The sequence below is a fragment of the Micropterus dolomieu genome, linkage group LG17 (assembly GCF_021292245.1).
Source record: "Micropterus dolomieu isolate WLL.071019.BEF.003 ecotype Adirondacks linkage group LG17, ASM2129224v1, whole genome shotgun sequence".
Classification (NCBI taxonomy): domain Eukaryota; kingdom Metazoa; phylum Chordata; class Actinopteri; order Centrarchiformes; family Centrarchidae; genus Micropterus; species Micropterus dolomieu.
In genome coordinates, this window is record NC_060166.1 from 34,304,337 (window position 1) to 34,312,573 (window position 8,237).

General features: G+C 41.6%; 2 protein-coding genes and 1 non-coding gene across 5 annotated transcripts in view; 2 read left to right on the plus strand and 1 right to left on the minus strand.

Moving 5' to 3' along the window:
• LOC123986289 lies at nt 1-858 on the plus strand (the record flags this gene model as incomplete). Its single annotated transcript, XM_046074484.1, is given in 1 exon segment — nt 1-858. A coding segment is annotated over 1 exon segment (518 nt), but the record flags the coding sequence as incomplete, so codon positions are not given.
• A 30-nt stretch (nt 859-888) lies between these two features.
• LOC123986685 lies at nt 889-1,076 on the plus strand. The gene has a single exon (XR_006828946.1). It is a non-coding gene; the product is annotated as a U2 spliceosomal RNA (small nuclear RNA).
• A 1,401-nt stretch (nt 1,077-2,477) lies between these two features.
• Nucleotides 2,478-8,237, minus strand: part of LOC123985495 (heterogeneous nuclear ribonucleoprotein L-like) — a 14,817-nt gene continuing 9,057 nt past the window's right edge. For 2 of the 3 annotated variants that reach the window (XM_046073047.1, XM_046073044.1), the window contains 7 exons: nt 6,103-6,174; nt 5,587-5,834; nt 4,889-5,010; nt 4,429-4,630; nt 4,170-4,227; nt 3,839-3,949; nt 2,478-3,089 (listed from right to left, as the gene is read on the minus strand). In XM_046073047.1, coding sequence (XP_045929003.1) covers nt 3,031-3,089; nt 3,839-3,949; nt 4,170-4,227; nt 4,429-4,630; nt 4,889-5,010; nt 5,587-5,834; nt 6,103-6,174 — 872 coding nt within the window. In that variant the 3' untranslated portion in view covers nt 2,478-3,030. Of the gene's footprint in view, nt 3,090-3,838; nt 3,950-4,169; nt 4,228-4,428; nt 4,631-4,888; nt 5,011-5,586; nt 5,835-6,102; nt 6,175-6,800; nt 6,834-8,237 lie in introns of all 3 variants that reach the window. The other variant, XM_046073045.1, reaches the window with a different exon arrangement.

The following is an 8,237-nucleotide window of genomic DNA, read 5'->3' on the forward strand; positions in this document are numbered from 1 at the left end:
TGCACTCCCGGGGCATGTCGGCGCACTCAACTTGCCCCCGACCAGGTTGTGGCGCGCCTGAGTCGGTAAGGCATCTGCTCTGGGAGTGCAGCGCTGCCGTAGAACAGTGGGCAACGGCCGGCTCCTTGGAATTCCCGTACTTGCCAGCAAGGGAGGTCCTCACACCACAGCTGGTGCTGTACGGGGTGAGCCAAGGAAATCAGATACCAGCACGTACATTTGCCAAACAGTGGCTCACCCTAGCCGCCATCAAAGACGCCATATGGACCTCCAGAAACTTGCTGGCAAGAAAGCACATGCAGATCCCCCCCGTGGCTGTGATCCGGATGGCCGCAGCAACGGTCCAAACGGCCAGAGCTGCAGGCGGCGGGCCTAGGACACAGCCACAAAGAAGAATCGCCTCTGTGCCCGTTCGGACGGAGGAGCCGGAGCCACACATGGAAAGTTCAAGGCAGCGGCGGCCTGACCCTCCGGGTGAGGTTGGTGGGAAGGAGCTACAGGGTGAGGGTCTCCTCTGAGCGCCTGGACAAGATCCCGAGAGACCAAATCTGTTTGGGGGAGCTGAATGAGTTCCCCTTTGATAGGGACTCACTACACTCCTGCACAACAGTGGACTTGGAGAAGAGCTTTTATTATACATTTATTTTTTGTGAGTTTTATTCTAACAAATGCACTCCGCTTTGAAGACATTTTAACAGAGACACTCACTGACATGGACAAGCTGAAAACCATTTTATACCTTTAATTTATGACGTTATCTGTAATGCATTTTAAAAACTTTTTTAAAATGTTGTTTTACAGAGAACATTTATCTATTTATTGACGTGTTGTATTTTAAAAGGTAACTTGGAATTGACATATTATGAATCATGTTTGAATTGAGTGTCAATAAATTTTTCTCAAAAAAATAAAAAAATAAAAAATCTGTTCTTATCAGTTTAATATCTGATACGTCTCCTACCCGGGGACCATATATTAAATTGATTTTTGGAGCAGGGAGATGGAATAGGGGCTTGCTCCGTCCACTCCACGCGTAGACCTGGTATTGCAGTATCTCCAGGACCGGTGCACCCCCACTCTGTGTTCAATGACAATGTTATATTACTAGACTGGTAACTCAGAGTAATGACTGTAACAACTGAACAGTACTGCAAGGTTTGCATTACAACCTTGTCTTTGTGCAGCAGTCCAGAAATGTAACAGAAGGTTAAACGGACTCCTTCTATTCAATGACATTAATTTATAATTCTATGCAAAGAACATTATTTCCGATACAGTACGGTGTAAGTGACGCTCATTTTAACTACTTTATGTTGGTAAACACCTAAAAGAGCTTTAGAGGTTACGTGCAAAAAAATGATTAATATGATGAAAGAATTTGGCCATCATATAAGGTTTTAATTGTGAGTCACAGAGGGAGAAGTGTGTTAGTTGGTTTGTAAGACAGGCATGCAGCCGATTTATGAATGCAGGGGAGTAACTAGTTGCATGTTATTTAGTTACAAAATAAATGCATCTGTAACCTGTAAGTTATTTGAAAAAAAATGGATAATTAAATTACAGTAGAAAATGTTCATTACATTTGAATATTTTCTGTGAGAAGCTCATAGATATATACACACACACACATATGTTGAATAATATTAATTTTGTTGTCTTCCCAACAATGCTAATCAAGAACACAGATGAGAATGATTTTGATCAGCAGTGAACATGCTAAAAGCCAATTCTCTTAGCCACCACTTACAATACATTAGCTTTAAGTTCTGTCCTCTGTTATTTAAGCGGCTGAGAAATAAAATACGAACATTTGTTTTCCTGTCAGATTCCTGTAAATTGCTTTATTTGATTGTTTTGTTTAGCTTCACTGCATTTAAATTGAAATTCAGTATGATTATCCGGCTAGCTTCTTCGGCAAAAATGAAAATCCAAGTTTGTTTCTCAGCCTGCTTTCCCCTGACATATCAAAATAAAGGAAAAGACACTGCCCACATGTGTGCACCTCATTTTCAGTTACCCAAACTATTCTGGCCGTTAGTCACAGGAAGAGAGAGCTGTGTAGTTTGTCACCAGACTGTACGTACAAATCTCACACCTAGGTCTCAGTTCCGGTATTGTTTTTGTTAAATGCTTAAACACTTCTAAACTCTCATTGTGCCAACTCCTTCCAAATATCCTACTTCTGGTTGTGAGAGACTCTCCGTGCTCACCTCTGAAATAACATGTTGCAAACATCTCCGCAAGATGAATTCAGATGGATCAACTTTAAAAAAGAAAGTTTGTGTGGCATTTCTGCTTCATTTGATAAGTTATTTGGGGGGGAGAAAGAGAGGGGAGGGCATGATCTTCATCATCAAGTGAACTTTCAAATGTCTCCGCAATTAAACTTGAGAAAGAAAGCACAATGTGTGTAGTTGATGTGTTCCAGGATCTCTCCAAAACAGAAACACAAAATAATGAATTCAGGACAACTCAACTTTAAATTGATTATTTTTTAATTTTCTTAGAACAAAACAATTCTCCATCTGCATTTCAGATACGGAGACGCAGAACTGAATAGGTAGCAATTAAAACAACACAAAAAGAAAAAAAAAAACAAAAACAACAAAAAACAAGTGAGCTATAATAAAAGTTCCAAAAGACAAATCTTTTACAAAACCATGTTGTCCACTGCCACTGAGCCACCGGAGCTTAAAACCAATTCTCCCAAATATGCCTTCTCACACGTCAGGTTACTGTTTAAGCATAATACAAAAAGTAAAAAGGACAACTTAATATCGAACACACACGGGTACTGATGGGGCATAAATATCAAAAATGTTAAATGCCTGTTCGCATTTGTTAAATCTGCTTTAAATACCAAATATGAGGAGTTTAACTTCAGGGATTAATTATATTATAGAAAGGTATTCACTGTATTTGAAAAAAATCAAATTTTCCCCAGGTGTGTTGCAAGCAAGTCATGGTCAAAGTACCAGTGAACATGGGAATGGTGGACCAGTCGTCATCTTCCTGGCTACAAGGGTGCGCTCAGTTGGCGTGCTGAACAGTGGAGAAGCACAGTTTGAGGGTGTAAGGGTAAGGACCGGCTAGAGAGAGAGAAGAAGAGAGAGAAATCAGGCAAAGATAAACATGACCTAAATAATGATAATCTTATTATTATTATTATTATAATTATAATAATGTTTACGTCGCTTTTTAAATGCCACTTGTTTTGGGGTTTATTTATGCAAGTAAAGACGAATGCTTACAATAAAAAAGTGAACATGTAGTTAACGCAACATGGCTTCCAACTCAATTACAATAGTCCCATTTAACTGTATGCAGTTATGTTGTAGTTAAATGAAATGACTAAAACTTAGAAACAGGAAGGCGTCTGAGAAGATGGCATGTGCGACCCCGGAAATGTGATGCTACCAAGCCGACCAATCACAGGTCTTGCGGTCTGGGTCGAAGAAAAAATAAATTGGCTTTCTGGCTGTTAAGACGGTATCAGAGACAGCAGTGATCATTCTTTTGAATTAGGTCAATGTAAAGGGCCCAGGCAAAACTTCGGAACCCGGCTCAGCTTTCAACAACACTTAAATTTTACAAGGCGCTGCAGTGGCCAATCAAATACGTGTGAAGACACAGTAACATGGACGCAGTTTGTCATCTTCGAGGTGGAGGATAACCGTCGCTGTAACAACATTCCCGAGTAGTATGATCTATAATGTCCTTAACCTTCAAAGTATGAGTCTGTTACTCAAATCAGAGACTCAGTTTCAAGGTACCTGAAACAGTCTGAATTCCTGATCACCACCACAAGAGGCTCATGGGAGCAGTGGCTTACACATACCTGCGTTTTTCATCTGATAGTGGTTCATCATGGCCAGGGCCTCCATGGCATCGTTGATGGACTCCCACTCTAGCAGACCTGAAGCACTGCGGTCACTGGGAGCTGCACCACCTGGTGGTTAGAGGTCAAAATTACAAAATTGGTTTGTCCATCTCGAGTGTGACCACTACGTTAAATTTCTTGATTTGGGTTGCCATGGCACTTCTGAAAAGTGCATTTGTTGCTTTTCTTTCTTTTTGAGAGATTCCAGATGTAACAGCAGCCATGTTTGATATTAACTATAATCATTATAAACAAATATATATCAATAAGCAGAATCAAATCAGCTTACTCTTTCCTGTGAACATTTTGACGTTGACGGGACTCTTAACACCAATCTCATCACAAATCTGTAAAAGAAAACATTTATTATTAGGGACTGCAATAGCACTCTCAATGCTTGTATTCTCAACATCAAAAGCTTACAATAGTTATTTTTTTGTACATTTATAAATACTTTAATTGGTCACAAACACATTCTAATGCAATTAGCAGCAATACATTAAAATACTCTCCTCCAAACACACACCCAGGTCCCTCTTTCTACAGACCTGAGAGAAAATCTCTGGCGTGACGTCTGGCTGGGCGTTGAAGAAGTGCAACACGTTGCTCGGGTGCTGGATGCGGTTTTTGGCCGCTTGTTCTGGCGACGTGAACCGGTTGTTCCTAGAGCCGTGGAAGTCCTTGAAACTGCTCGTACCATCTTCCAGCTCATAGCACTGACCAGGTACGATGGCTTGCTGCTTCGACACGCTGCAGGGAGGAATGGTTATACGTTTAAAATTATTAATAAATATAAAAAATAACCCCACACATTTCTTAAATTTCTGATGCACTACAAATGGGTTAGGAGATGTTCATGGGTGTGCAGAGCCTTGCCAATTTAGTTCTTGCTGCACATCCACATCACTAGAATAGCACTAACTTGTCTCATTGGCACAAGGTTTCAGTAGATCCAATACTCTTGAAGCTTCCTACTTTAATTTCTAGAAGTGGACAGGTTTAACTCACCACACATTCATTCTCTGTGCAAAGAGAAAGTTGTTGTTGAGGTGAGTGATGGCGCGGTCCACTGCGTAGCAGTCTCCCATTTCCACCATGGCCGCCCCAGGCTTACTCTTCATGAACTTCACCTGTGGAATGCAGAGACCAGTTTTATTGCAACCTGCCCCGTAAGAGACATAGAACATTCACTTGTACACAAATTGTGTTTATCGATACACGCCAAGTAAATATTTACTTCCAAAATGCAGCAAATGAAGCCCCAACTATGTCACATGACAAAACAGATCCACTTTTTAAACACCGTTTTAAAAAGCCAACTGTTAAGAGTTGTTTTCAGTTCATAATCCTTTGTTTTAGTCTTTTACATTTAGACATCCTTTCAACTTCAGACTGTTGATTTGCTTCTTTCTCGTGCATATTCTGCACAATGTTTACACTTGTATATATTTTCTGCATATTACACGACCTTTAGGGGCTAAACTGTGCATTTTCTCTGCACAAAGTAAAATGATACGGGTGTTATTTTATAACAAGGCCGTCATTTATCTGCTTACACAGCCCGTCTTTCACACGGATGTTTGCCTTTTCAAAAACTTTAATTATTAAAAAATAACAAAACCTTGGGGAGTCAGCAAATTAGATTGTGCAGACAGCATCTCCATCCCCTTCACAGCAATAACACACATCTACTGTCAGACACTGACCCGCTCTACATTCCCATAGAGACAAAAGATATTGAAGACACGGTCGGCGTTCATCTTGACGGGGTCCAATCCGTACACCATGACAACTGGAGACTCCGCATGGCCACCGTACTCGCCAGGAGGAGGGGGAGGAGGTCCGTAGCCTGGCCCGTAGCTTCTTCCTCCACGCCCTCTCATTGGTGGACCCATACGACGACCCTCATATGGTGGGGACCCGTAGCTCTCGTCATAGCCGTGGTAACCACCTCCTGAAGAACGAGGCAGAGACCAGCGAGTGAGACACTCATCAAGTAAGGCGAGGTCCATTCAAAGAACAATTTATCTAGAAAACTTCACTGCTGGAGAAATATATTTGGTCCCTATATGACACAGCACTGTTAGCTGCCACTGTGGGGAGGACCCATTTACTTTTTTATACTCCAGACGTTTTCAGAGTACACAGGAGCACAGTATTTTGTATATACACAAGTATGTTTGAGTGTGTTTTCTGGTTCCCCAGTGGCGTGAGAGCCTTACCGTACTCTGGAGGGTGGTCGCCCAGCAGAGCAGGCTGTCTCTGGCGCTTGTTGGGGTTGGCATTTACATCATCTATGAAAACAGGAAGACAAAAGAAGAAGAGAAAGGTAGAAGGAAAAAAAAACTGGTAAATATGACAGACAGGAAACAAAACTGGCTGCAATCTTTACAAGACATCGTGACGGCTGCGCATTTAAGATATGATATCATGGTAAACTGACATTTTGATGCCAAAATCTGCCTCCAATTTCACACCATTAACTAGATGAATAATTTGTCCAGTGCTTGATAAAGTTACCTTAACAGTACTCGAGAAAGACGCATGCATTTCAAGATTGATTCATCTTGCCTGCAAGTGCCATACCAGCACATATACCCCACCCCCCAGTAACACTCCAGGCTACATCAAACAAACCAAGTAGCTAAAATGATCTCAGTGATCAACCTTGGTCTGTATTCAAATTAACTGAAGGAAATGGGGGAGGGAGGACATGAAAGTAACAGATGGCAAGACTGATTTTAGGTTGTAGTAAATAAGCCTGAAACAAGCCCTTTTAATTTAGAAACATCCACAATGGGAAACCCACAGTACATAAGATAGAACAGGGGGAAATGGCAAACATGAGGGGGATGCTGATGATCTAGTAAGGATCACAAATGGCTACATTTAAAAATAAAGTTTGTACGCTCACACACACCTGCATTGCTCCCATTGCCATCTGCATCACCATCTGTACAGGTACACAATAATCATACACAATCAGAATGGAAGCCAGGTTAATCAAAACGTACATTATTTTCCTGGGCAAATGTAAAGTTATCCCAGTTAAATGTCAAGAGAGTGCAGTAAAAACAATCACTCACGACAAAGCGGACTGTTTCAGGATAAATGCAGACATAAATTGGCTTAAATAAATTGAAATGCGGATGGCTTGGTACCTCTGCAGGTGACCAACCAGGCTCATGCAGCTTCTACAAGCAATTTGGCAACCAAAATAGCAAAAGCGGCATGGAAATTTTGGGACCCCATCAGCCGCTGTGGCTGGTGCGTGAAAAGCTCTCCTGGCTGTCCAGGTATATGACGTTTTGTAATAAAACAAAAACAGGATTGGTCATGGGTCAAGCACATCCTACATGAATTGATATTAAGTTCACACCCTTTCTCCAGATTAAAAACATGATTTAATTCCCCAAGAAACTATCACACAAGTCCAGGAAACCACACATAAATGACATTCCCAGTGGCTATAAACTGCCAACAGAGGGAACGAAGAGGACATACAGGCGAACAGACATACAGTAGGTTTGAGTGACATTAGATATGCAGGCTCCGACAGAACCACAACCACCACCCTCTTCCAGAAAGAGAAAGTTTAACCCCGTTTATGAGGAAAAAAATAAAAATAAAACACATCGGGTTATGTCAGTCTTGTGTGGCGATGTTGGGTGCTGGGCTTTGGCGCCATGTGGTGCTGTGCAGTTATGTTTCACTTACTGCATCTTTACAAACAGAGGGAGGAGGATATTTGCTGCAGTAGTTCCACCACTCTCCACTCATTTCATTTCATCCCATACTCTTATCCTTTTCCTCTTTTGGGGAGGGAAACAAGTCTCCACGTCAGAATCGATTCCTGGTTTTGAAACGCCCATTGGTGGGTTGGTTGACCATTTGGCTGGCGTTTCCATCCTTTTTGTTCCTTTTTGGAATAGTCCGCTTAGTGCCCACTGGTAGGCTGCCATAGAGCACATTTCTGTTGGGAAGCTGGCTCCTCTTAGCCGCAAATTGCCAAACCTGCATCACATGGAAGGCGTTACACAGGTTCTAGAGACTTTAAAAGTATTAAAGTAGAGAAAAAAAAAAAAAAAAAAAAAAAGGCAAAAAAAAAAAAAAAAGATAAAAGAATAAAAAGGAGGGATAGCTAAACAGGGATGCATGTAGTAAGAAAAGAGGGAGGAAAAGATGGAAGAGATGGGGAGAAAGAGCGAGAGAGAAAAGCTGAATTCCATGTGGAAGGAAACACATAAGGGGTAAAATCAAAAATGGGCCTGACTGGGGCGAGGCGTTTTGGGGGGGGGGGGGAAATTGGTCGACTGGTTAGTATCAGTATGCATCATCTGTTGTACTGTCACTACCC